The sequence below is a fragment of the Rhynchophorus ferrugineus genome, unplaced genomic scaffold (genome assembly GCF_030347505.1).
Source record: "Rhynchophorus ferrugineus isolate W39M unplaced genomic scaffold, kcgeb_rfMv2 rfM5, whole genome shotgun sequence".
NCBI classification, from domain to species: Eukaryota; Metazoa; Arthropoda; class Insecta; order Coleoptera; family Curculionidae; genus Rhynchophorus; species Rhynchophorus ferrugineus.
The window spans coordinates 22,960,622-22,986,621 of record NW_027472584.1 but is presented as its reverse complement, the minus strand read 5'-3'; the positions used below and the strand labels follow the sequence as shown (position 1 = coordinate 22,986,621).

Genomic DNA, 26,000 nt, shown 5'->3' with positions numbered 1-26,000 from the left:
CCTGTAGCAACGATAGGCAACCAAATAAAATTATAAATTCCCAAAATCCTGGGAAGTGACGTTCAAAATCACATGACTTCCGGATTTTTATATTTTGTAGGGGATTTTCAAAATACTCATTTTTCATGCAAGTTTTATTAGATTTAACATAACTGTAATCCAAAAAAATGTAACAGCATACAGATAACTTTTACATTACGGTTTTTGTGATGATAAAAAGACTTACTGGACAAACAACGTTATATTTCTAAAAATTTCGAACATTTGGTTTAAAAAACTTCTCATAACAGAAATTTTTCATATATTTAATAGAATACGGGAAAATCAGCAAATTTATTATAACTAAAGCATATAACTGTATATCATCATCGATATACAACATGATAATGAAAGCTAATGACTTGGAATGTAAATACTAGTAACATTACACATATAATCTACATATGTACAACAGCAACATCTACTTGAAAGTGGATTATTTTTTCCATTGTTTTTTTAACCCATACTTCCTTTGGCAGTCTAAAAAAAATCATATATGTTAAAAAAAAATTGATAAAATACTGATATCTTACCAAGTAAACTCCTACAATTAATCCAAATAAACCAATAGCACTACCAAAGATTTCGATAATTAAAATTTTCACAAACAAGGATTTATTGGCAGCATCTGCAATAGCTGCTCCTGAACCAACAATTCCTACACTGATACCACAAAATAAATTAACAAAACCAACGGTCGTTCCAGCACCAAAAATAATTTGTGAACCCATAAAATTGGCGGCTCTGTAAGTTTCACTTGTATTAGCTTTATCCAGATCATATGCCTAAAAACAAATGATATAATCATTATGATAAAATTTATCTAAAAGAATATATTTACTTGAAAACTGCTTGTTAATACAATTGCAATAATTAAACCGTAAATGGCAACAGCTTCACAAAATATGATAGAGATTAAATTTTTGGTTTTGATTCTGGGAGCTTTAACGCCTGCACCAACGATACTTGCCCCAGTTGTATATATGCCCCTAAAAATAAATTTAAATTAAATTTAATTTAACTTAAAATTAAACAAAATAGTAGCTGTTAACTTACGTAGCTGCTCCAACAACTGAAAGAGCGACAGAGAGTCCGATTCCCAGAGAAGCCCACATATAGGGCGATATATTGCTGAGAAGCCTGAATAATTACATGAATTTAGATTATTTTCATTATTAATATTTAATATATTGTTCTTACCATCCTAAACTAACTTGCTCACCCTTTCCAGTAAGTACATAATACAATACTATTAAAAAAAAGGAAAAAATGTGACTTAGTGACAGCTGATCACATGAGTTGCTCACACCTATTATGCTAAGTAACTTTTCTTAAGTATGGCTTACCTAAAATTGTTGCTGCTGAAAGCGTCAGATAACTTGTTGTTTGCAATAACTGGTACCTCATTTTGAATTAAATTTTCTAAAATACTTGAAAATAAATCGTGTTGATATAATGTTACTGTTTACGAGCGGTACACATATTATGAGGGGTAAGCGCGTACTAAATTTTGACGTTTGACTGGAACTCATTTAAGAGTGGGGATTGAAATACCGAAACAGCGCGCTCTGTATAAAATTTTTAAATCATTTTTTTATAAATAATCCTTTATGTGGAGTACAGCTTGCTTCTCTTTGAAAATTACTCTATTAGTATTTTCATTTCAATTAACTTAAAAAAGCAGAATAAATGTATTAAAACCATACATTAAATAAATCATAAAACATAAATATTATTAAAATATAACGTAATAAATAATCCTGAAATAACATAATAGGTAATATTAAAACTAATCATATTGTATAAAATACTTTTATTATATTTTAAAGAATATGTTTAATTTGTTTGTTTAATGTTCTTCTTTATATTGTCATTACATTTGACAAGAAGGCACACACTCTTCATCACTTATCACAAATTATGTATAAATAAATATTTAGGTGACTAAAATGCATGTCATAAACACAACCAAATAATATAGAACATATATATGTAAGCTCTTTCATATTTCATTTCTGATACGTTTAATTCATGTCATTGTAATTGTAAATATATAAACTAAACAATATATAACGCACAAAGCAAAATCTTATTTACAAAGTTATATTATATATGTTAAAATATTAGACAAAACTATATAAGTAGTAATTCGGAGAGAGTGGAATTTTATCGGCAAGAAAAACTATATGTATATTTTACATTAATATATAAATGAAGATTATATACATTGGTACTAGAATTCCTTCGACTTTTAACTTGAACATCAATAAATATAGCTTTTACAGCAAAAAATGCTTTTAAAGACATATTTAATATGGAATCAAAAGGGATACACGTTCAAGTACCAACCCGTCATATATAAAAACGAAAACAAGTCATAGTCAGAAGAAATCAGTTTATGTTTTCTGGTGTGACACAAAAAAGGTCCTCTATGTAGGTGAAAAGTGTTGATAAAACTGCAAACTGTAAATAAAGCAGAATACATTACGAGGAAGTGGATACAATTATGTGTTCTTTGGTCAATTGTTTAATGTTATCTTAATAGCTACTGCAAAAAATTGCACATATTTAGTAGAATTGCACACATTTTACATTGAAGATTATTGCCTTATGCAAAAGAGGAAGTAATAAAATACAAAATATTAAACTTTTGTTTCACAACAAACACATAAGTAGTATATATATATATAATACATTTTCGTATTTTTTGCTCATATGTAAATAGTATTTTAGTAAAATAGTATGTATACAATTGTTATCCAAAAATATTAATTTTTAATGAAAAAATATGTCTTGTAAATGCTTACTTGAATACAATTACTTGATCTATTATATAGTTACAAAAATACAAGTCATTTACAAAAATCTTCTAATTCTGATTTTACCATTCGATTGTTGGATGCATTTGCAGCATTTGATCCCATCCTTAGTATGTAAGGAATTAGACTATCGACTTGAATCTGCCCAATAAGGCCAGCAAAGAAGAGTTCCTCCAAAATGTTAGGTTCCAGTGCTCTTAGAGGTGGTAACCTCAATAATAACCTTAAATAACAGATTATATAAAATCATTTGAACCAATTTTTTTAAATTTAACTAACCAGGCAAATCGGTCAGAGTCCCCACTCGAATTATTTGTAATATAACTTTTTAGAGATCGAAAACTCTTCTCTTGTAACTTTTCCACAGGTTTCCTATACAAGACATCTAGTTGATCAACACTGAATAATGTTATTGCTTTTAAATATGCATATTCTTCATCGTCGACATGTAACCTGTTCATAGTATTTACAAAATCCTGTAACTTCATTATATGATCTGTGAGTTGTTTCACTTTGGTAGCAGACATTTTATCTTGTGCTATTGAAGCATGTAAATGGCTAATTAACGCTGACAGTATGGTAGACAGTGAAAGAGACTGGGAACATTGAGCTAATCCTAGAGTAAAAAGTTCTGCCCAACATCCTTTTAGTAAGTTTACTTGTGTTTCTGAACTAAAACAACATAAATTAAAAATTGTGGTATTTTATTTAAAACAAAAAAAAAATACCTTAAATATTGAAATGCAGGAATATTTTTAGCCCAATGAATCGATAAGACTAATAATCTTGATCCACTTTCACATATATAATGTATATGAAGATATGGAGGTACAGGTCCTGGTATCTGGAGATTAAAAGCAATATTATCTTCTTGAAGTATTGGGCCATCATAATCATAACATTTTTCATCTCTAGAAAGTGTTTTAAGATCAGTTCCATTAAGGCACTGGACTCTTGCCATTGTATCTAAAGCTTTTGAAATAAGTTGTTTGTCTCTAGCCACATTTAGCGCATCAGACAATTCATTTCCTGTGTTGGTACTGTCCATAGAAACTTCATCATCTATACTGTTTTGCGATGGGGATAGATGAAAAGAATCTGTAGTTGTGTTATTACCTGTAAATAATATTGGCTTACTTCTGATTAATATTAAAATACAAAGTCTTACTTAATCTTTTGCTGAGAAACTGCAGTCCAATATCACATTGATTGAATGGATTATTTATTAAGTTCGAATCAGTGTTGAGATCCTTACGAATAAATATTCCCTTTACAGCATTTATACTGTTGGAATTAAAATTACTCCCTGAGTTACCTGTGAAGTCCTTCTTATCAATTATTGGTTTTCGTTCATGTTGAACAGCTGGAACAGCATGTGATACTTCAAAATAGATCAATAAATCCTTTAACAGCAAATAACTTACAATCACTTCTCATGCCACATGCAAGACATTTTTGTAGTCTGCAATATTGGCATCTATTACGGTGGTGCTTGGTTACTTCACAGTTTTTACTTCCCCTACATTGATATCCCAATTGTTTACGGATTGACCTTTTAAAAAAACCTTTACACCCTTCACAAGATATAGCTCCATAATGTCGTCCTGAAGCTCTGTCTCCACAAACAACACAAAGTTCAATAGATATACACAAATTGTTTGCAGCTGTTCTATTTTTGTCACTTAACAGTTCTGATTTTACACTTTGCATTTCTGTTTTTATATTTTGATCCATCTTCTCAACAATATTTTAAAACATATACATTCAGTTTTCTAGATTACTGTCAATTATTTAGATGAGTTTTCAACATATTCTTGGAGCCTGTCTAAAATATCACAACCTTTCATTGAATTTTAAACAAGGAAATTTGTTGCATTGAGCAAGGTTCATGACCTTACACCTGCCACTCGCCTAGGTAGAAAAACTGATCTGAAAGCTTCACATTTGACCTATAAAATAGCGGGAGTTTTGAAAATAGCAGAAATGGATATTTAATTATATATGTCTATGTATATGTGTATATAATATCTTTATTGTATATCTTTATGATTTTGAAAATTTTAATTATTGAATGAAATTAAGTTTTAAATTGTTTTCTGCTATAAAATTTTATTTATTTTTTACAATGTATATTTAGTTGCCTGAACTAGATGTATAAAAAGTGTTAATATTTAAATATAAAAACACCTACAAATAAATCTTTAAAAACCCAAATAAATTTATAAAAATATATATAAAATCTATAAAATTTGGATTTTTGAATGATTTCTTCATTGATATAATATATATATTAACAATATTTTATAATTACCTTAGTTATTTTATATTATTACGACGCTCAATATTTAACAGTATATAAATACAAATTCAGAAAAATATAATAAATATTGAACATCGATTCCAATAATAATTGAAGCAATGAATATAATTTTTTTATTGTAAATTCCTTCACCATTTTCTCATAAAATTTAATTGAGATATTTCCCAGTTACTATAACTTTTTACATTTCTACTTTTACTTTTGTGAAAATATATATATGATATGTATATCTGTTGTCATTTTTTGATCTTTCTTAAGTCAATTTTGTTACATCATATTACATACATCATCTGACGGACACTGATAAGTGGTTACATAATATTTAATAAAATTCTAAAATTGCATTAGTTATTTTATATTATTTCAAAACTCAATATAAAACTATGTATGAATCCAAATTTAAAAATAGATAAATATTGGAGATCAATTCGGGTAATAATTAATATATTAAAGAATTGAAAATGAGATTTTTACCTTCACCAATTTGACACTAAAATATTTGCTAGTATTTTCTTTAGTTCATGTGAAATTAAATGAACTAAATTAATGAACGAATTAAATGAATGATGATATAAAAACTGAAGACAAATTCGGATAAATATAAATATTTAAAAAAAAATTATGCCAAAAATTTCTTTATTTTCACCATTTTGTCTTAAAAAACAAATAATTCTACTTTTCAGTTAGTGCTACTTTTTTACTATAGCTACTGTGAAGTTAAAAGGAATATTTTTCTGTTATCATTTCTAGATCTTTATCAGGCTAAAATTTTAAATTTTGTAGTAGTCATATAGACACCGATTAACATGCAATATTTTAACAACAATGGTTATTTGATATATCTTGTCACTCAATGTAAAACAAAATACAAATACAAATATTAAAAATCAAGTCCAACAATAATTGAAACAATAGAAATTTTAAAAAATTTAAAATTTATCTTCACCATTTTGATATAAAAATATTATTCTATTTTCCGTTTAGTGTTCATTTTTTACTATAGTTCCTGTGAAATTAAAAGTAATATTTATGTTATCTTTTCTTGATCTTTATCAGGTTAAAATCTGAAATTTTTATACTATCACCTATATACCTATTAACATTCTAAAACTTAACAACATTAATTATTTTATATTATTTGGACGCTCAATATACAAGTACAAATTTAGCAATATAATTATTGAAAATAATGTTCAACAGTATTTGAAATAAGATTTAAAAATAATTTTAATTAAACCTTCACCATTTTGTCAATAAAAAATATCAATTATATTTTGTAGTAACCACTAATTTTCTACTTTAATTCCTATGTAAATTGATAAAAATTATGTTGCCTGTTGTCATTTTTTCTGTCTTCACAGGTTGAAATCTTGAATTTTGTTGATATGATTTGCACACCTTGATGTGAAATAAGAAAACAGTTATGTAGAAACAGACATACCAATAAATATTAAGGATATACTAATTAAATCTATTATTTTCACCATTTTGCCAAAAGAATTTATCATTCTACTTTCCAGTTAATGCAAATTTTTTACTATAGTTCCTGTGAAATTAAAGGTAATATTTATTTTAGCGTTTCTTGATCTTTATCAGGATAAAATGTTAAATTTTCTTAGTATCATCTCTATATCGATTAACAATCTGTAATTTTAGAACATTAGTTATTTTATATTATTTGGACACTCAATATATAAGGACAAATTTAGCAATATAAATACTGAAGATAAACTCCCTATAGTTTTCGAAACAATAAAATTAAAAAATATATATTTATTATCCCTCCTTCGCCATTTTGTCAAAATTATTCTATTCTATTTTGTATTTACCACTAATTTTCTACTTTAGTTCCTATGTAAATTGTTAAAAATTATTTGTATCTATTATCATTTTTTTGGTCTTCATCAGGTTGAAATCTTGAATGTTGTTGATATGATTTGTACACTGGTTAATATCCTAAGGGTTGTAATCTTGCTGTTAATTTGTACAGTCTATCAATTGATTGAGAATGTGTTTCAGAAAATATCTCAGCTAGCTATTTGCCTTCAATTTTATATTTGTGATCATATAGAAAAACAAGAATCTATGATCGCATTCGATCTCATGGCAGTGAAATAAGTAAAACCTATAACACATATATAAGTAGACCGATGACACTAGTATATTGATAATAGGTTAATGGATATAATTTTTGTTGAAATTATATATTTAATACAAGAAAGAAACTAAAAATAATGTCCAACAGTCTTTGCAACAACAAGATTTAATAAAATATTTTTTATTTTTGCCCCTTCACCATTGTGTCATAAACATTTTTTTTTGTAGTTGCTACTAATTTTCTACTTTATATCCTATGTAAATTGACAAAAATTATCTATATATATCTGTAATTTTTTTGGTCTTCACAGGTTCAAATCTCGAATTATGTCGATATCATTTGGACACTGATTAATATCCTAGGGATTGTAAACTTTTTTGGTAATTTGTAGTCTACCAATTGATTAAGGATGTGTTTGGAGAAAATATCTCAGCTAGCCATTTGCCTTTAATTTTATATCTTTGATCGTGTAGAAAAACAATAAACAATAATTCGATCTCATGGGAGTGAAATAAGTAAAACCTATAACACATATATAAGTAGACCCATGAATGACACTAGTGTACTGATAATAGGTTAATGGATATAATTTTTGTTGAAATTATAGATTTAATACAAGAAAGAAACTAAAAATAATGTCCAACAGTCTTTGGAAAAATAAGATTTAATAAAATATTTTTTATTTTCTTTCCCTTCACCATTTTGTCATAAACATTTTTATTTAGTAGTTACTACTAATTTTCTACTTTAAATCCTATGTAAATTGATAAAAATTATGTATATACATCTGTAATTTTTTTGGTCTTCACAGGTTTAAATCTTGAATTATGTCGATATAATTAGGACACTGATTAATATCCTAGGGATTGTAAACTTTTTTGGTAATTTGTAGTCTACCAATTGATTAAGGATGTGCTTGGTGAAAATATTTCAGCTAGCCATTTGCCTTTAATTTTATATTTTTGATCGTGTAGAAAAACAATAATCTATGATCGCATTCGATCTCATGGGAGTGAAACAAGTAAAACCTATAACACATATATAAGTAGACCCATGAATGACACTAGTGTACTGATAATAGGTTAATGGATATAATTTTTGTTGAAATTATAGATTTAATACAAGAAAGAAACTAAAAATAATGTCCAACAGTCTTTGGAAAAATAAGATTTAATAAAATATTTTTTATTCGCTCTCCCTTCACCATTTTGTCATAAACATTTTTATTTAGTAGTTACTACTAATTTTCTACTTTAAATCCTATGTAAATTGACAAAAATTATGTATATATATCTGTAATTTTTTTGGTCTTCCCAGGTTTAAATCTTGAATTATGTCGATATAATTTGGACACTGATTAATATCCTAGGGATTGTAAACTTTTTTGGTAATTTGTAAAGTCTACCAATTGAGTAAGGATGTGCTTCGAGAAAATATCTCAGCTAGCCATTTGCCTTCATTTTTATATTTTTGATCGTGTAGAAAAACAAGAATCTATGATCGCATTCGATCTCATGGCAGTGAAATAAATAAAACCTATAACACATATATAAGTAGACCCATGACACTAGTGTACTGATAATAGGTTAATGGATATAATTTTTGTTGAAATTATAGATTTAATACAAGAAAGAAACTAAAAATAATGTCCAACAGTCTTTGGAACAATAAGATTTAATAAAATATTTTTTATTTGTGGTCCCTTCACCATTTTGTCATAAACATTTTTATTTAGTAGTTACTACTAATTTTCTACTTTAAATCCTATGTAAATTGATAAAAATTATGTATATATATCTGTAATTTTTTTGGTCTTCACAGGTTTAAATCTTGAATTTTGTTGATATAATTTGGACACTGATTAATATCTAGGGGTTGTAAACTTTTTTGGTAATTTTGTAAAGTCTACCAATTGATTAAGGATGTGCTTCGAGAAAATATCTCAGCTAGCCATTTGCCTTCAATTTTATATTTTTGATCGCAAAGAAAAACAAGAATCTATGATGATATTCCATCTCATGGCAGTGAAATAATAAGTAAACCTATAACACACACACATATACAATTGGGTAGTGGATATAATTTTTGTTGAACTTAATATAAAAAAGGGAATAAAAATAATACAAAACAAATTCGTTGGAACAAATTTATTAATACAATGGTATGGTTAACACAAATATACTCTCCTGAACAAATGACTAAAGTTACGATCACATTACCACCACGAATATGGATTATGAGAACAGTTATGTAGAAACATACATATAAATAAATATTAAGGTTATACTATGGCCGAAAATGATGATGGTGCTTTAGTGGTGGTCAGAAATTTATTACGGTATTGCAGATAGACAAAAATAATATTTATTGCATCACAAGAACAAACTATAATAGGAACGAAAAGCACCTTCGTATATTGCAAAAACTCCAAATAAGAAAAAAAACCATAACGTTTATATAACAACAATTTAAATTTGGCTTTTTTAAAATCTGATTTTAAAAAAACCTCAAAAGGAAAACTATTCATAACCATTTTTTTTTAATGGATAGTTAAAAAAAATCTGGAACAACAAATAGTAGTACCCTATGAAAATATTTATAAAAAACTAATACTTCTGTACGAATACATTTTAAGTAAAAATTTTTAACACGTATAACTGCTATACTTTGTACAATGTAAGATCTTTTTGTAAGATAATACGAGTTCTTAGACTTATTCTATGAGTATCCCAGAATATAAAATATGTAATAAAAATATATTTTATTATATAACACTTTTTAACTTTTTAACTATATTCCTATTCAGATTTCAAAGTCCCATATAAAACACTAAAATCACATTTGCTTTTAAAACAATTAACAAACTGGGTATTACATTTTTTAAACATTTTTTTTTGGTAATCACAATACCAGTTTTTAAGGAAATTGAAATATTTAAAAAATAAATAAATAATAAACAAATGAGAACAGTCTTTTTGACCTTTGTGATCAATATTGTTACCTTATTATGTATTCTAATAATCATCACAACTTCTTGTCTTTTTGGATGGATATCATTAAAGCTCCTAGATCATTAAAAAACAAAATAAGAGGAAATTAGTAAGTACAGCTTAAATTAATTTTGGAAAGTGCCGAATATTAATCGAACGCTAACTTTGCCTTAGGAATCCGTCGACTCTGTCTCGTTCGTAAAATTGGTGTAGATGTGATTATTTTTTTTGTTACACATTGATCACAGTTAGGAGATTCTTCCGTTTGATTACCTTCAAAATCCACAGCCATAACATCTGTGAGTGACTGAGCCAGTACACTGTTCTCTTTCGCGATATCCGACATGGGGCTGTTGTTACATGAAGAATATTCACTTCTTTGAAATGACGAATTGTCATTTGATTGACTAAAGAGTGCTTTTCTCCCACCAAATTGTATTTCGTTTTCTTCATCACTATTCCTAAGAAAAAAAAACATCATTGCCTAGTATCACACCGTTATATAATCAAGTATAACATACCTCGAATGGAAACTATCATTATCACATATTTTTAAACTATAAGGTGGTGTTGTGGTACTACTATCAGTATTATTAAACGGAATTGGTGACACTGTTAGGGTTTCATATTTATCTTCTTCGCATACGAATGGAGCCTATAATAAAAAATATTGATAACAAGTCCCTATGATTAACCTCAGTACTACTTACAGCAAAATCTGTTCTTGGATACTTAAGATCTCTTTTAGCTAAGTCTCTTAGATCATTATAAGACAGAATTTTTTCAGTAGTTGGCCTGTTACGATATTCCTTTACGATCATTCTTTCAACAATAACCTTTAGTCCTAACGAAACTCCTACGGTACCTAAATATATCACTTTCTCTTAAGTACAGATTAATTGACACTTACTATCATAAAATTCAGGGGGTAGTATGCTATTCCGTAATTGATGCCAGAGCGGACCATGATCAGGTAGTTCTATGTCCGTAGCCAATTCCAATAATGTAAGTCCCAAGCCGAAAATGTCGCAATATATTGTATATATGTGATCAAGGACCTCAATAGCTAAATACTTTGAATCACCATCTGATAATGTAGACTTACTAACATTATCATTCTAAAATATATAACACTTATACATTGTAACACTTTAAATAAAATATCACTTACCGATTGCAAGTCAACAAGAAGCCCAAAATCTCCTAGTTTATAAAATCCTCTTTTCATCATGATATTTCCTGGTTTCACGTCTAAATGTATTAAGTTTTTTTTATGGAGATAATTTAAGCCTTTACACATATCATGGAGAACATTCCAAAGTAATTCTTCTGGAATTTCGTTATTAATTTTTGAATAATCGGCTAATGACATATCACAATATTCCAGTAACATAAAAGTTTCATCATTTTCTTCCCAAGCCATAAAATATTGCACACAATTGGCATCAAAACCAACCATTTCATTGTTCCTTACTTCGGCATTACGGTCCTTTGCGCTAATATTTGATTTAAGCCTTTTTACTGCATAAATCTTATTGTCTTCTTTGCTACGGACTCTATAAACCTTTCCAAAACTTCCTTCTCCCATACAGCCAAATTTAGTAAAGACTTGCTCCAGATAGGGTGTTCTTTGCTTCGAATCATACATCGGACTGAGTGCTACTGAAAAAAACAGGATAAACTGTTATATTTATGTACTACTTTAGTTGTTTGAGGTTAGGTTATAGCTTAATAAAAGAAAATAAATATAGAAGTACCACACATACCATTATTGTTATAGCCGAGCGCGGTAGGTTTTTTATTAACGTATCTATAGCTTAGATTTTTGCGAACTTTTCCTGGTATAAAAGGACATGTAGGATGTCTTCCCTTTTGAGCTAGTTCCTAAAACATAATAATTACTTAAAACTTATAGAACTTAAGAACAGTTAGAATTAACTGTAGTTGGTTAGTTCAAAATGTTAATGAACTATCACTGTACGGTAACAATAATAGACAGGTATACGCATTAAATTTAGGTTACGTTACCTTTTTAGTAGATAGTCTTTCGGTTGTTTGCATTTCCTCAGGCAATAAAAACGTTCCCCGTTTTCTACTCATCTTAACTGACTGGAAAATGTAAAATAAATATAAATACGATCGACAGCAACTAAATGTACTCTTTTACGCGGCCATGTGACTTACTACCGTGACAACTCGACGTGAAATAAGTTTTGTTTTGGACTTTCTTCACAGATTTAAAGAGGTCGCGCCTGTCGAACACAGAGTCGTCCCCACCGAAATCTTTTTATTTCCTTTTTTGTTTCTCTCTGTAGGTCTTCTCCTATTGGTTCGTTCGAATACTAGATGACTAATTTTGGTTCTCATAGGTCAATTTATTTATTTACGGTTCTTAAAATCTTCGGTCACGTGATGCGTGAGTGATGTCTCACCGTATTCGTTCAAACTTGATTAGTACATGTTACAGACAGGCATGTACTTGTTAAGAATTATGTTAATATAAGGGTATATAATATTTCTATCAATTTCTTAAGAAAAAAATTATATAATTGAATAATTTTTATTTAATATAATAATTAGTAAAATATATAAATAAAATAATAAAAACAAAAACAAATTTAATTTAGGTGTCACCAGCTCCGTGTTTAATAACACTAAGTAATGAACTTTCTTTATCTGAAGCGGCAAATAGGTACAGCTGTTTGTTGAGTTCAACGGGTAGTAAATTTTTCAGTCCTTTTATTTTCCCGGATATTTCTAACTTCCATCCATCTACGTATTGAAACGAATAAATTCTATAACTATCCTCAGTTACTACAGCGAGATAAGCATCGCTTATACCGAAACCTAAAATTATACGAAGTGGTTTTTACTGTTAGGAAAACGATATTGCTTGTGTACTAAAAAAGGAAATTAGACAATCGATTGACTCATCATTTTTGTCATATTGGATAATATCTTAAATTAAATTTAACAGCAAGGTTTATGTGGTTTTTATTTAATGTTCTTACCTCCTACATAAAATACAGACATTCCCGTGACTTGTTCATCGAAGCTGAACGTTTGGTAGTAGTTGTAATTGTCAGTGTTATCATCGTATTTCAACACTTGTAATGGATTGTTCTCATTGGCTAATATTATTAAGCTATCTGTACCCAATACAACACCAACTACTTTGGTAGATGGATAAGGTATTTTTCTCATTAAAATGAACTGTAAATGAAAGCATTAATATATTGTTTTTGTTTCGAGTTGGGAACACCGAAAAGACGTTTTTATCATTATTATGATTTTCTTGTACTTTCGATGTTCTGATATCATTGAGGGAAAGAAATGGCACTGTTGTCGAATGAGGGGAAGTTGATAGGGAATAATGTATAACTGAATTTTATAGAAGAGATCACTGGGAGTGTTTAAAACTCTGATCAATGAAAATGAAGAGGACCAATAATTTTAACGTTTTCAAATTTAATCAGGTTAAATAATCCAAGAGTTCCGAAAAAGAGGGGAGGATTATTACTTATGTAATATTTTAAAAGATAAACAACGAAAACATAAAAAAAGAAGTAAACAATTATGTCACAATTTTATGTGATGGTATTAAAATGTTTCTTATATTAAATTTTTATATCTATATGGATTTTAGTCACTCCAATATTTCGTATTTTTCAATGAATTGATCTGAGTTAGTGGTTAACGGTGACATAGAGATCATCCCAGACACATCCGGTCTTACCCAGCTTGGTTACTGGCGTGACTGGGATCATTTTCCTTGTCGGATTTTCCACTGTTGCTATAAAGACATTTACAATTACAAACACAAACATAAAATACATCCATGCACCATGCAGAATTTGAGCCCTCGACTATCGCAACAGTAGGAGGACCGTTCTGGAGCGAAAGATGTAGGGAAACTATGGCTAGCGATAGTATTTTGATAAACAATGCCTCAAAATGAATTCACATCATTTATACCTTCTGAAGTTCTTCATTAAAACGATATATTTCCGTTGTTTTTTCCGTAACGATATTTCCAATAATTAAAATAATTCCTTGTGCTGTGTGCAATATATAAATCGTCCAGACTCCTTTAGTAGGAATTTCTTGAATAATAACCGCTTTTGTCTGAAACATTTACTTTATTTGCGTATATTCGTTAGGTTTTATCATTATTCTTACCTTATTTTCATTAAATCTCATTATTTTGCAAGATAAATCAAACGAATCACTATTGGCATCATAATATAACGCTATTATCGTGTATGTTACTTTATTTAGAGTGAAAAATTGTGCACCACTTAAATATCCATTAAAATATGCTGTATAGATGTAAAATCCTCCTGGTGTGATATTATCAGTTCGTGTGGTCCAATTGATTGTGGTAATGTCCGATATATTGTGACTACTTAATCTAAAATCAACGCTCGTTAATGTTGTTGGAGGAATCTGGAATATATACTGCACCGGCAATAAGAATCAGTGCTTATACTATTCGTAACAACGTTAACTGTCATTGTATCATCATCGTAACTGAACATCCTTTGTTGTTGCTTGTTCAAAAGTAGAGTTACAGAGTTATGGGGACTTATCTCGACTGTATATTGAACAGGACATTTGCATCCTTTGGGTAGTCCGCATAATTCATTTACCTCCTCTCCAAGTATATACATCAAGACATAATCTTTAGTAGTTGTTACTCGAGCGTCATTTGTTTCCTTGATACTTATTTGTATATCTTTGGATTTCTCGATATACATTAGCTCATTAGGCATACCTAAATCAATAATTCTTTATAATATTATAAATAATACCTAACACAGTTTAATTTTGCGAGTTCTCCTATAAAGAGTTAACGCACAACATTCCTCTTTTCTCTACAATAGATCTCTGAGTGTACTTCAAGTATATTCTATCTTTTAATGGCTAAAAAAAGCCTTACACGTAGTATTGCCCAGATTTTGCTCCTGCAGATTGATGAAAGCACGAAATTCGGGAGTGAAAGTATATGAAAAACAATGATTAATCATGAACAATGCCAATATATAATAATTGAATTTTCCAAATAACATCTCTCAAAATTAATCTGCAATTATTATGTAATGTGGAGGCGTATGTGGTTAGTACATCATGTCGGCCGTCGAGAAAAATACCGATATTTTGATATATATCGGTAATTTTTCGACTAAAAAATATGGGTTAACAAGAATATCGATATATCGATCAAAAAGATATGGGCTAAAAATATCGATATTTTTCGTTATAATCACCCTACATAAACTTTAATACGTTACCATTTCTGTTTATTATTATCAGTTTTAAAACTGAACTAAGAGATAAACATTTTTGTGTATGTTTATTTATTTTATTAGTAACCGATAAGATGATATCAATTACGAATAAAAGGCATTAAACTTGCTTTTACCATGCAAATATTATACCGATAAATATGCCTTACGTTGAATGATTGGAATGTTGTTGGTAACAATATTTCCCAGCTTTTTAATCATTTCATATATAATGCTTTCTTCCGACTGATTTGACGCCCTGTTAATTATTTCCTTAATTTTTTCGATAGGATAATAGTTAATAGTTTCAGCAATGATGTCACCGTTGATTATTACAGGTTTAGTGATGGTCTGAAAAATAGCATAGACGTAAATAATGTTTTTCCGTGATTTCGTTATGATTTACTAGAGATCCGTTGATAATTTCATCTCGTGTGTGTATTAAAGCATCGCTATAGGCTTTCGTGATATCGATACCATTCAAATATTCGATTTCCGCATTTCCAACTATGGATATATCTTTTTTAAATTGCTTGGAAGCTTTGATTTTTTGTTTTCCGACATCAAAAACAACATGGTCGATATTTACATCGTTGATTCTCACTGCTTTTATTCCATCTGAAATAATAACAGTGTTTTCGATAAATTTTTTTTTAATAAAAAGTATCAGGAGTTCATGTTTAGTTTTGAGAGATACCCCCAGTCAGTGGATTCCTGGAATTTGGAAATTCTGAAGTTGAAGAAACATTCTCTAACCTTAGTTCAAATGGAATTTAGATAGAAACATCACAGTTCCGGGTGTATTTCCATCGAATGCAGATGGAAATTACTGTGAACTATTGGAACTTGAGAATTATTTTAACCTACTTTACCGTGTACGGCTACCAAAGGTGGAGAAAATGCGATAGATCACCAAATACTGGAAATTGATGAGAAGGTATTATGAATACTTCCAAAGAATTTTGCCATTTTCTTTAAAATGAGAGTATTTCATCTAGTGGTTGATACGCCACTGGTGATTCCTTCATACCCGTAGGGTGATGGTCCTTTTCAAGCGTTTGTTTTCAAGTGGTATCAAGTGTTTATATTTAAAGCTTTGGTTTAAAGTAAAATACGAAAATATCGACAATATTGTCAACACCTCTGTGATTGAATTAAAAGTTAAAATAATAAAATAATATATAATAATAAATAATTTTCGTGTTAAGAAAAATTATGTTTTCATCTCCATCGAAATTAAAACTCATAAAAATGCCATAGTCTGGTCGACTTATTATTTGCAATAAATGACGAAAAAACTCAAAAATCCTTATATGAGTATCAGAGAATTTACTCCAAGAGATGAACAAATCTATTTATAATATCACAATTAATATTGCAGACAAGAAATGCTCTTTAAACTTAAAATTACCATTTCTAGGAAGATCCTTTGACTCAAAAATTCTTATATGAGTATCAGAGAATTTACTCCAAGAGATGAACAAATCTATTTATAATATCACAATTAATATTGCAGACAAGAAATGCTCTTTAAACTTAAAATTACCATTTCTAGGAAGATCCTTTGACTCAATTCAGATCGTAAAAGAAAACTAAGTGAGTTTTCATTATATACATACAGACATATATTGTGAACTTACCTATAACTTCAATATTGTTGAAATAATATACTCCATTGGTGATTTGTTGGCCACTAACATTCGTCAAAAGTCTGTTCCGTAATATGTAATCTAAATTGAAATTATTAATAGATATCACGTCTAAATCATTGATGATTTCAAGGTTATCGAATAAAGCCGATGGTATTTTTTTCATTTTATTTAAGTCAACTATCCGTTCTGGATCTATTCCAGCTATGTGGCTAACCTGCAAATTAGTTTTCTTCTCCATCCCGATAAGTCACGTTAAATGCTATAATAAAAACTTACAAATAATTTATCGGTTTGTAATCCACCAAAAAATGTTTTCTTTCCCAATATTGTCATATTTTGTACATCCTTTTCTTTGATTGTCCTCTTATACAATTCAGCGATATTAATATTGTTTACGTAAAGTATATCGGCGTTCTCCAACACAGTTACTGTTTCGGCTTCAACGTTCGAGAATATTTTGCAAGCTGATATGATTTGTTCATCTTCGCTTTCATTTAAAACGGCATCATCAATTAATCTGGTTAAATTAACACCATTGATTTTATTAAGAACTTTAACCGTTTTTGTTAAAGCATGTCTATTTATTAGAACCTAAAAGAAATAATATGAAAGCATATATTGAATATAGGGTAATATAATATTTCTGTTATTTTACTGGAGCTTTTATAACGTTGTCTTGGTTTTTCTTCACAGTATTGTGTATTAGTTTATAGAGGAAGACATTTTCGTCAAAGAGGGTTACATTTCCATGAATTTCAATGTTATTCCATATGTCAGTTTGTGGATACTGAATATTGGAGACTGTCTTGTATATATCGCAAGGTGACATTAATGATGATGTCAGTGATTTTTTAAACACTACGTTGTTGAAGGTGGCTCCTGAAGGAAAAACTATTTTTTGATCGTTTCGATTTGTTATATCAATAAGTTCGTCCATGTCAATGTCATTCATTTTCTTTACATATAGGTGCTCTGGAAATGTCATTGTGTTGAAAAATATTTAAGATTGTTGTTTATTAAAAAAAAGTTACGTGTTTTTAGGTTGTTAAATGAATAATGTCCTGTTATGTTCTGTGGGATATTCGATGTTTTGTACAACATTCTTGTGGTTAATGTTCTTAAATGCACATCATTGACATTTTCGGCCACAAAATTTCTAATTGTTGTAGTTCCTCCAAATATTACATTGGCATTAACATTGTTCTAGGAAATATTGTATTCTTTTACAGTGCTGAGGTATTTAATTTTATATTTCCTTACTGTTTCCAAAAATGTATTAATATCATGGTCATTAATAGTTGCTACATTTTCTGTTACATTGATTCTCATGTTTCCGTTTAATGTTAAGTTCCTAAAGTGTTTACGTTCTAGCAAATGGTGTATTCTCATTGGATAATTATTGACGTTAACACCGTTGATGTTTTCGACGTATAAGTTTCTCACTGCAAGTGTTCATCATCAGTATATATAACTATACGCACGTATAGGGTGATAGACCTTTCAGTATGAATTGACTACTATTTGACAAATAATATAAAGTTACCTTTAATACGTTTAAATTCAATGTTGGGTATTTGTAATGATGGATTTTTAATCGACAATAAAGTTTCATTTAATTTATTAATGTTAATAGAGTTGATAAAGTTTGTTTCGATATCACCATTCAGATTTCCTTTTATTACCAACTTGTTCAATGATTTATTATCTAAAAAAATGCCTAAATTAAAAATCGGCATTTGAATAAATTGGAATAATTACCATCAACTAGACTATTATCATTTGTAGTTGGAATGACTTGTTGGTTCAGTATGTTGGTCTTTAAATGATTAATTTTAAAATTTCCTTTAAATATTTTTTGTCCATCGATTATATAACTGGAAATAATATTAATTAATTGTTTTTTTTATGAGGAGAATAAATGAAATTATCTTGACTGTAACATGACCAGGTTGATATTACAGTAAAACGAAACATGTTGCCTCAACATTGTCAAAAAAGTCATTATTATACCATTATTTAAAGGAGTACTTACGTCTGGTTATCGGGTTTGATAATAGTCTTTGTTAATTTCCGTAAATTGACTATATTACTGTCTACAGATTTATTTAAAGTAACATTACCATTAACGATGACATTTTCAAAGAAGAACGGCCCTTGTAGACTTTCTCTTTTGTTATTTAAGGCGAAATCATTTATATCGATATTATTGAGGAGTTTTACCATCAAATCCGGAACTGATATTCCGTTAGTTGCCTCGAAATGATTGGGAATGATCTAAAATACACTTTAATAACTCGACATCAAAGCAGGTATGGTTAAGATTTTCAGTACCTGATTTGTATTTTTAGTCCAGTATCTGTGTAGGTCATTAAAAGAATATTTGTTATTGTTTATAAAAATAGTGGTGTTTGGTTGTATGGTTAAGTTTCGTACGATCAAATTCCCTTTTATTATGACATTTTTATCGTAGATTTGAATGAAATCGCTTTGACTATATCCGTGATAACTACTGTTGCCAATTAATTGTAAATTGCCTTTTATGTCAGCGTTATCTAATTGAACTGGTCCTTTTGATATAAGAAAAACAAACGAATTATTATTTTGAAATGCCAGATGTGTTGGTACATTCTTTTCGGTTTTTTTTCGCTCAAGAAAACATTGAGTAATTGTTGAGGACATTGGAACACTGTTCATTTCTTTTAGGAAATTTATGGGTTAGAACAATTAGAATAAAATCATATATGTGTCAAATCGTATCATCATATACTCATGGCTACTGAAATCGGTTACAAGAGGCGGAAAGTAATTACCGACACGCCAGGTATATAGTGACTATAAATTAATCTTAAAGGATGTTTGATTTGAACACAATTGTTAAGGGAAAAGAAAATATGGTTGTCATAGAATCAGAAACGTATTATCTAACAATACATTTATAGTGATTTTAAATAATAGTCTATTAAATTAAGCCACAGTCATCTGTCTGTACATCAATCTGTATAAAGATGATCGAAATGTACCGATCCTTGAAGATACCCAAAAGACAACGACAAATAATTGGTTTCAAATGATACTCCAAAACAATTCCACAAAATTAATTCATATCTCTTACCGGAAATAATAGATCCATTTTGATTTGTTCTGACTGCCTTTGTTATATCTATATCGTTTGTTGTATTACACCGTATGCTAGATGCTTTTATATAATTGAATTCTATGGAGGAATTGATGACTTGATCAGTTGTTTTAGTCATCAAATCATCTGTATTAATCCAGTTAATATTTCTGACGGTAATTTGTTTTGATTCTAACGCAGGAATAGTAATGCTGCCTAGAAAAAAATTAGTTTACGTTTGTATTTATGCCTGTATATAACTAGATCCTTTTTTTATCTAGGAGTATTGGAAAAATAATAAAATATAAACCATTAATTTTCTTATTTTGACCAATTCTGTAGGCTGAATCTTTGAAATTATCCCAATTAATGCCATCTATGGTTTCGACGGTTAAATCTCGTATCCAAACGTTTGAAGCAAATGTAACTGTTTGCTCCTTTAGTGGTGAAAATTCTGTTATTAAATGATCGACTGATACCTGAAAATTTAATATATTTATCTATTTTGTTTATTTTTATGTGATAATATAATACAGAAGTTATAAAACATGTTTTTTTTTCGAACAATTGAACACATAATTATTAACATTCCTAAGAACAATTGCTAATTATATTTTATCACTTCATTACAACAATCATTCCTGTTGGATACCTACATTGTTAATAAATTCCACATGACTATTCGCTACATCGATATTCAAAAATGACTTTTGACCTTTAACAGGTGGTATTTGGCTTTTTCTGTAAATATTCTCGACATATATATCGTTGATTTTTTTAGTCTTTATATCATTAGTCACGATCCTATTTATCGTGTATGTTGCTTCTAATTTTTGGTTTCCTTTTCTTAATAATAAATCTGAAAATAATATTATTATATATTATCGGATATTATTTTAATAATTTTTACTTTTAAATAAAGTATCTTTGGTTTCATCAATGTTGAGTGTTCGGGTTTTTATCGAACTGCCAATGACGGGACCTCTAATAGTTTGTTTCTTTTTTATCTTAAGTAGGTTTTTGGGCGTCCATAGTTTTTCGTTTATAGTTTTAACATCTATTGAATGAGCGTGTATCCTTTTTGCCAATAAATTTGTGTTGATGACGATATTATCGTTAATGATCTAGAAGAAAATCGTTTATTGAGATTCCTCATTAAGATAATCCTTGTATTAATTCTTACGACACTATTACCAGTGTCTTCATGGTTAATGGTAAACGGTATAATCCTGTTTAGTCGATTCTTGACGCCTTGTACTTTATTTTCTATGTCTGATGTCTAAAAAGTTAGATTAACAACAAAATATTTTTTTCTGTTTAAAATAGTACCTGTATAGTCTTGTTTCGAATTGTATCTCTTTTCCTTTTCCGAGCTAAAGCCAATGAATGTTTTATTTGATTAATTTTTTCGTTCTGTTCGTGAATATTCTGCTCTAAATTATGAAAACAGTCTGCCAGACTATCAACTTGTTGGCTGTCTATCATAAAATAGATAAATTGAAATTCCTTTTACGACATTTTCTTTATAAATAATAAATTTACCTATTTCTGGCGTTGCTTTAAACGACATAGCATATATGTTTATTACGCTATCTTCAGTTAAACCAACTATAAAAGTTATACTGCCGTTTTCATTTCCGTCATTGTGTACGTTCAATATGGTCGAATAATTTGTTAAATATTTCTTAGTGTTCTCCAAATCTATTGCCTTATTATTTGGCTTATATATTAACACTTCTTCCTAAAATATTGAAATAATAAGTCAGAGAGAGTTAAATCTGGACGACAGGTGGATATTTTATCAGTTTGGAGATAATCTAAGAATCACTTATATAAGTTCACTTCAACCCCTCCATCTTAAAGAAGGGCCCAAAGGGATGTTTATGGTTATTGTTCCGTATAAACAGCTTCTAGCTGTGCTAAAATTATTTGTTAGTATTGTTGTATGTTTGCCTGCCAGTTTGCCTTTGTTGATCTTATAAATTGCTATATTTTTTATTCCAATTTTCATGGTATACCTTGTGTGGAATAGCTTCCCAGGTTTTAGTGTCTCCAATTTAAAGATGAGTAACTGAGCAATTATTACAATCTGTTTTTGATGTCCTTACATCCTGAACTGCTATGCTTGTGACAAGAATTCCTGGACTAGGGATTATTTTCAAAACTTACATGTTCCCTAATTCTAATAGTTCGTAGCTAGGGGACTCTAAGTACCTTCAATTCATGTTTGGTACACATGATCATCACAAAATACTGATCACGGTGATGGTTTTTGAGCACTAGCTACTTTATATTGTAGATGGTGTCATCGTTCATAAATTTTGAAGCCAGAATATGTGACAACCATTTCTAACACACATAAAATTATCGTTAACCAAAAAATAGACAAACTCTATTAGACAAGAAAATGTTTTCTTAACCCAGTACCCAACTTGCAGCAGTAAATGTGGTGATGTTTTTATCGATATAAATGTATTTGAAGAAGAGTAATACTTGTAAGAGTAATAATGTTTTCTCTTAAAAAATATTTCATAATCCATATGTTATGACATTTTTTGGCCGTTTTTATTAGCAATTAAAGGATGATATAAATAAATTTAATAAGCAGGTGTTATAGAGAATACTACCAATAAATTTTAAATGTATTTTACGTATCTTTTTTTATGCTGCTTAAGAATACCTATTTTTTTATTGAATCTTATGCATAATAAATAATTCATATTATAAAAGATCAATATTTGTACGTGATAAATTGTTATCTCCTTCATACTGCAACAGAAGCGAGTGTTGAATTATTTAATAAACATACACGATTTATTTCTGCAGCATAATGTTTCATATTGTTCAAGATGCGTGAAATATGTTTTAAAATATTTTAAAAATTGATAACCAACTAGTTTTGGTGGTCTCTTATATTGTTGCGATGTCAGAAATAGGGTTTATTATTTTTTGGGGCCTTTATTACGGTCGGTCGTGTGTATATGTATATTTTTACGACTTACCAGTTGTGGTAGAACAATTATAGGTGTTAGGTTATTGTAAACAACCACTGATTTATCGACTCTGTGTTTCCACTCGAACGTATTTACCAAAACTATTTCGAAACCTAAAATAAAACAACACTGCATAAATAAAGTACGACTCCTATGAAGTTGTTTTCGAAATGTTATAGTTTATGGTGTAGAGACTCTTGCTCTCTTTTTTGTTTAATTTTTTATTAGGATTTTCAAATTCTGTACCATTCCACTTGTAGAGAAGTTGTTTGGCGAATTCTTCGTATATTAAGACGTAAGGGGTTTGGTTTTGAACGATAATATCAATACGACTCTTAGTTTTTGAATTTATGTGTTGAATTTTTTTGATGCTATCTAATTGAAACTCATATACAGACCAGAAACTCTGAAAAAAGTTAGTCTCCGTTAGTATCCTCGTTAATAGCTGCTACAGGGTATTTTTTAAAGTGATAGAACTATCAATAGGTTTAAATGTTTTTTGAAATTATAGATTCTGTCTTTTGGTAGTCTTCAAGAAATTCCTCTTTCAAAGATTTAAAACTGGTGATCGTGATACCAATGACAAAAGTTCGAAAACAGTGAGTTGTAAGACTTATTGGAAGAAAACTCAATCCAAAGAAAATCCAACAAAGTGTTTTCTAACGAAAAATGAATCTCAAGCGGAAAAAGTCATAGGTAAATTAAAAAGAGTTATCCACATCGACACAGAAGCAAAATATTCATGATCAAAAGGTCTTACTGTGTAAATGGTGCAATTTTAAAAATAAAAATATCAAAATTCGTAATAATTCTATCACTTATTAAACAAATCTTTTTATCACCTTTCTTAACATGTCTGTTTGAAGAATCATAATTATTTCACGACTTTTCCAACTAAAGGATTCAAGGGAATGAACACCATTAGTATATACAACTTCGACCTCATCAAAATGAGAATCCAACCACTTATAAACACTAAAACACAAAATATTACTAAATAAACAATCAATTCTAAACAATATTTACGTGAATGAAGCTATATAATCACCGTGGTGAATTGATACTATTAAATATAATTTGTTTTGGTTTATAAATAACAAACCGTCTGAAGCAAAGTGAGAAACGATTCTTTGAATGAGTTTTGGTTCAGATAAATTATCATCAAAATGATAAACGAGAGTATCATTGAAAACTTGTTGAACTATTATACCTACATCTTCATATTCTATTGCCTAAAATGTATTTGTTTAAAATAAAATAACATATATATCGGACAAATAATTACCTTGAAGAATGTAGTATATTTTTGGTCAGTAAAATTACAATATTGTATTAAATTAAATGTTTTGTTCAAGATACCAAGGAAAATTTCATTGTTAATCAAGAAATACGTTCTATTTTTGAACGTAAATACATTTACATCTATAGTTCTATTTGGATGTTTATACGATCCTAATATATCACTTTTAATAGAATTCTCTGAAATAAATCGAAATTAAAATAGAATAAACTCGACTGCAAATATTTCGACGACAACCTTCTATTATCTCTCGAATTTTACGCGTGTTTCCCTCAATTTTATTATGAACTGTTAATATTTTCTTCTCCAGATATAACAACTGATCGTTTTTATGGTGTTTTATTGAATCGATACAAAGAAAATATGTTAACTAAAAGATAAATACTGTGTTTTTAAATAAATCGGATAACGAAACGCTACTTACTGTTAAAACATATAAATACTTTTTCATATTTAACAATAGATAATGGAGTTCAGTCAGATGGGCTGAAATTTTAACTGAACTGAGATAGCGTGGTTTAAAAATGATAAAAATTTTCGCGAACTAAAACTTTTTATAGAACTTGTCGAAAAAATTGTGGAAGATATCTTAATTTTCATGGATTCTGATTGAAAATGTTCTTAGTAGATGTCGTGTTTAGTTTTAAATAACTTGAGTAAATTTAGGTACGAAGTATTTACATGATATAAAATAATAGAGACAGAAAATGAGATAATTCGTAAAAATTCTTGCTGGAACATAAAATAGAGAAAGTAACTTTTTAAAAAGAAATAAAATCATATTTACTATATATTATATATTTCTATTTAAATTCTTCTAAATACTGATTTTGGTTTACAATCATTTAAAATATGAAAACAGTATTTCGAAATCAAGTAATAACAGATAAAAAAGGAATTATAAATAAAATAAAGGAGGTAATATTGTGGGATGTATAAACTTTAATCAATTTAAATAGTTTATTTATGTAAAATATTTTAGTTTGAATTTATTTTGGATTAAATATTTTTTTTAAAATAAAAATGAAACAAAATAAAATTTATTATATATTATATATTTCGATTTAAAATATTCTTAATACATGCTTTTGGTTGAAAATAATTTAATACATATAAAAGTAGCATTCTGTATTCAAATACTAAGAGATAAAAAGGGAATTATTAATAAAATAGAGGAAGTTACTTCGTGGTATGATATCCTACAAACCTAGGGATAAAAATAAAGGGTGTATGACCCTTCCTTTTAACGTTATGGGTTGAGCATTAACCTTTTTGAACAGTAAACTTGGCTAATATCTGAATGTCGTTTCGGATCCCATCCCCTTTTTATCTGGCTAGTAATTTTTTCAACCCTGTGGTGATTTTCAACCGTTTAGTGATAATGAGAAC

At 28.7% G+C, this 26,000-nt stretch overlaps 4 protein-coding genes across 7 annotated transcripts; all 4 read right to left on the bottom strand.

Moving 5' to 3' along the window:
* Nucleotides 1-226: 226 nt before the first annotated feature.
* Nucleotides 227-1,559, bottom strand: Atp6v0b (ATPase, H+ transporting, lysosomal 21kDa, V0 subunit b). The gene is made up of 6 exons (XM_076405474.1): nucleotides 1,386-1,559; nucleotides 1,240-1,288; nucleotides 1,096-1,179; nucleotides 881-1,028; nucleotides 573-824; nucleotides 227-519 (listed from the first exon to the last, which is right to left on the bottom strand). Exons 1-6 carry the CDS (start codon nucleotides 1,444-1,446, stop codon nucleotides 496-498), a joined length of 618 nt encoding a protein of 205 aa, XP_076261589.1. The 5' UTR covers nucleotides 1,447-1,559; the 3' UTR covers nucleotides 227-495.
* Nucleotides 1,560-2,286: 727 nt separating this feature from the next.
* LOC143197230 (nuclear receptor subfamily 2 group C member 1-A) lies at nucleotides 2,287-4,783 on the bottom strand. Its single transcript, XM_076405473.1, has 6 exons — nucleotides 4,283-4,783; nucleotides 4,027-4,221; nucleotides 3,587-3,974; nucleotides 3,138-3,530; nucleotides 2,925-3,081; nucleotides 2,287-2,502 (listed from the first exon to the last, which is right to left on the bottom strand). Exons 1-6 carry the CDS (start codon nucleotides 4,590-4,592, stop codon nucleotides 2,431-2,433), a joined length of 1,515 nt encoding a protein of 504 aa, XP_076261588.1. The 5' UTR covers nucleotides 4,593-4,783; the 3' UTR covers nucleotides 2,287-2,430.
* Nucleotides 4,784-9,408: 4,625 nt separating this feature from the next.
* On the bottom strand, nucleotides 9,409-12,542 carry Myt1. 4 transcript variants are annotated; one of them, XM_076406087.1, is made up of 7 exons: nucleotides 12,295-12,542; nucleotides 12,033-12,150; nucleotides 11,438-11,928; nucleotides 11,177-11,384; nucleotides 10,977-11,131; nucleotides 10,788-10,921; nucleotides 9,409-10,727 (listed from the first exon to the last, which is right to left on the bottom strand). In XM_076406087.1, exons 1-7 carry the CDS (start codon nucleotides 12,364-12,366, stop codon nucleotides 10,415-10,417), a joined length of 1,491 nt encoding a protein of 496 aa, XP_076262202.1. In that variant the 5' UTR covers nucleotides 12,367-12,542; the 3' UTR covers nucleotides 9,409-10,414. The 4 variants fall into 4 exon arrangements, with proteins under 4 accessions (XP_076262202.1, XP_076262204.1, XP_076262203.1 ...); XM_076406089.1 differs by having other exon boundaries at nucleotides 10,977-11,122; XM_076406088.1 differs by having other exon boundaries at nucleotides 11,438-11,925.
* Nucleotides 12,543-12,807: 265 nt separating this feature from the next.
* Nucleotides 12,808-25,114, bottom strand: LOC143197780 (uncharacterized). Its single transcript, XM_076406533.1, has 30 exons — nucleotides 25,036-25,114; nucleotides 24,849-24,981; nucleotides 24,597-24,790; nucleotides 24,338-24,543; nucleotides 24,154-24,286; nucleotides 23,558-23,717; nucleotides 23,321-23,424; nucleotides 21,861-22,059; nucleotides 21,648-21,796; nucleotides 21,502-21,597; nucleotides 21,229-21,442; nucleotides 20,975-21,177; nucleotides 20,629-20,797; nucleotides 20,316-20,534; nucleotides 19,535-19,770; nucleotides 19,236-19,477; nucleotides 18,962-19,077; nucleotides 18,747-18,908; nucleotides 18,464-18,645; nucleotides 18,235-18,406; nucleotides 17,859-18,175; nucleotides 17,480-17,794; nucleotides 17,192-17,417; nucleotides 15,958-16,169; nucleotides 15,722-15,902; nucleotides 14,731-15,040; nucleotides 14,446-14,677; nucleotides 14,242-14,391; nucleotides 13,278-13,479; nucleotides 12,808-13,113 (listed from the first exon to the last, which is right to left on the bottom strand). The coding sequence occupies exons 1-30, from the start codon at nucleotides 25,060-25,062 to the stop codon at nucleotides 12,890-12,892; spliced, it is 5,685 nt and encodes a 1,894-aa protein (XP_076262648.1). The 5' UTR covers nucleotides 25,063-25,114; the 3' UTR covers nucleotides 12,808-12,889.
* Nucleotides 25,115-26,000: the final 886 nt, after the last annotated feature.

What these genes read in the sequence shown, in the direction of transcription:
- LOC143197230 (XM_076405473.1), bottom strand. Translation starts at nt 4,592, where the DNA reads ATGGATCAAAATATAAAAACAGAAATGCAAAGTGTAAAATCAGAACTG. An exon ending in CCTGCATTTCAATATTTAAG is followed by an intron (nt 3,531 to 3,586) that starts GTATTTTTTTTT and finishes ATGTTGTTTTAG; the next exon opens with TTCAGAAACACAAGTAAACT. An exon ending in ATGCATCCAACAATCGAATG is followed by an intron (nt 2,503 to 2,924) that starts GTAAAATCAGAA and finishes CTTTATTTACAG; the next exon opens with TTTGCAGTTTTATCAACACT.
- LOC143197780 (XM_076406533.1), bottom strand. Translation starts at nt 25,062, where the DNA reads ATGAAAAAGTATTTATATGTTTTAACA. An exon ending in CAAAGATACTTTATTTAAAA is followed by an intron (nt 21,178 to 21,228) that starts GTAAAAATTATT and finishes TATTATTTTCAG; the next exon opens with ATTTATTATTAAGAAAAGGA. An exon ending in AAATGGATCTATTATTTCCG is followed by an intron (nt 19,771 to 20,315) that starts GTAAGAGATATG and finishes TTATATCAAAAG; the next exon opens with GACCAGTTCAATTAGATAAC.
- Myt1 (XM_076406087.1), bottom strand. Translation starts at nt 12,366, where the DNA reads ATGAGTAGAAAACGGGGAACGTTTTTATTGCCTGAGGAAATGCAAACA. An exon ending in AAAGACTATCTACTAAAAAG is followed by an intron (nt 12,151 to 12,294) that starts GTAACGTAACCT and finishes ATTATGTTTTAG; the next exon opens with GAACTAGCTCAAAAGGGAAG. An exon ending in ACCCCCTGAATTTTATGATA is followed by an intron (nt 11,132 to 11,176) that starts GTAAGTGTCAAT and finishes TGATATATTTAG; the next exon opens with GTACCGTAGGAGTTTCGTTA.
- Atp6v0b (XM_076405474.1), bottom strand. Translation starts at nt 1,446, where the DNA reads ATGAGGTACCAGTTATTGCAAACAACAAGTTATCTGACGCTTTCAGCA. An exon ending in TTCAGCAGCAACAATTTTAG is followed by an intron (nt 1,289 to 1,385) that starts GTAAGCCATACT and finishes TTTTTTTAATAG; the next exon opens with TATTGTATTATGTACTTACT. An exon ending in TATTAACAAGCAGTTTTCAA is followed by an intron (nt 825 to 880) that starts GTAAATATATTC and finishes ATTTGTTTTTAG; the next exon opens with GCATATGATCTGGATAAAGC.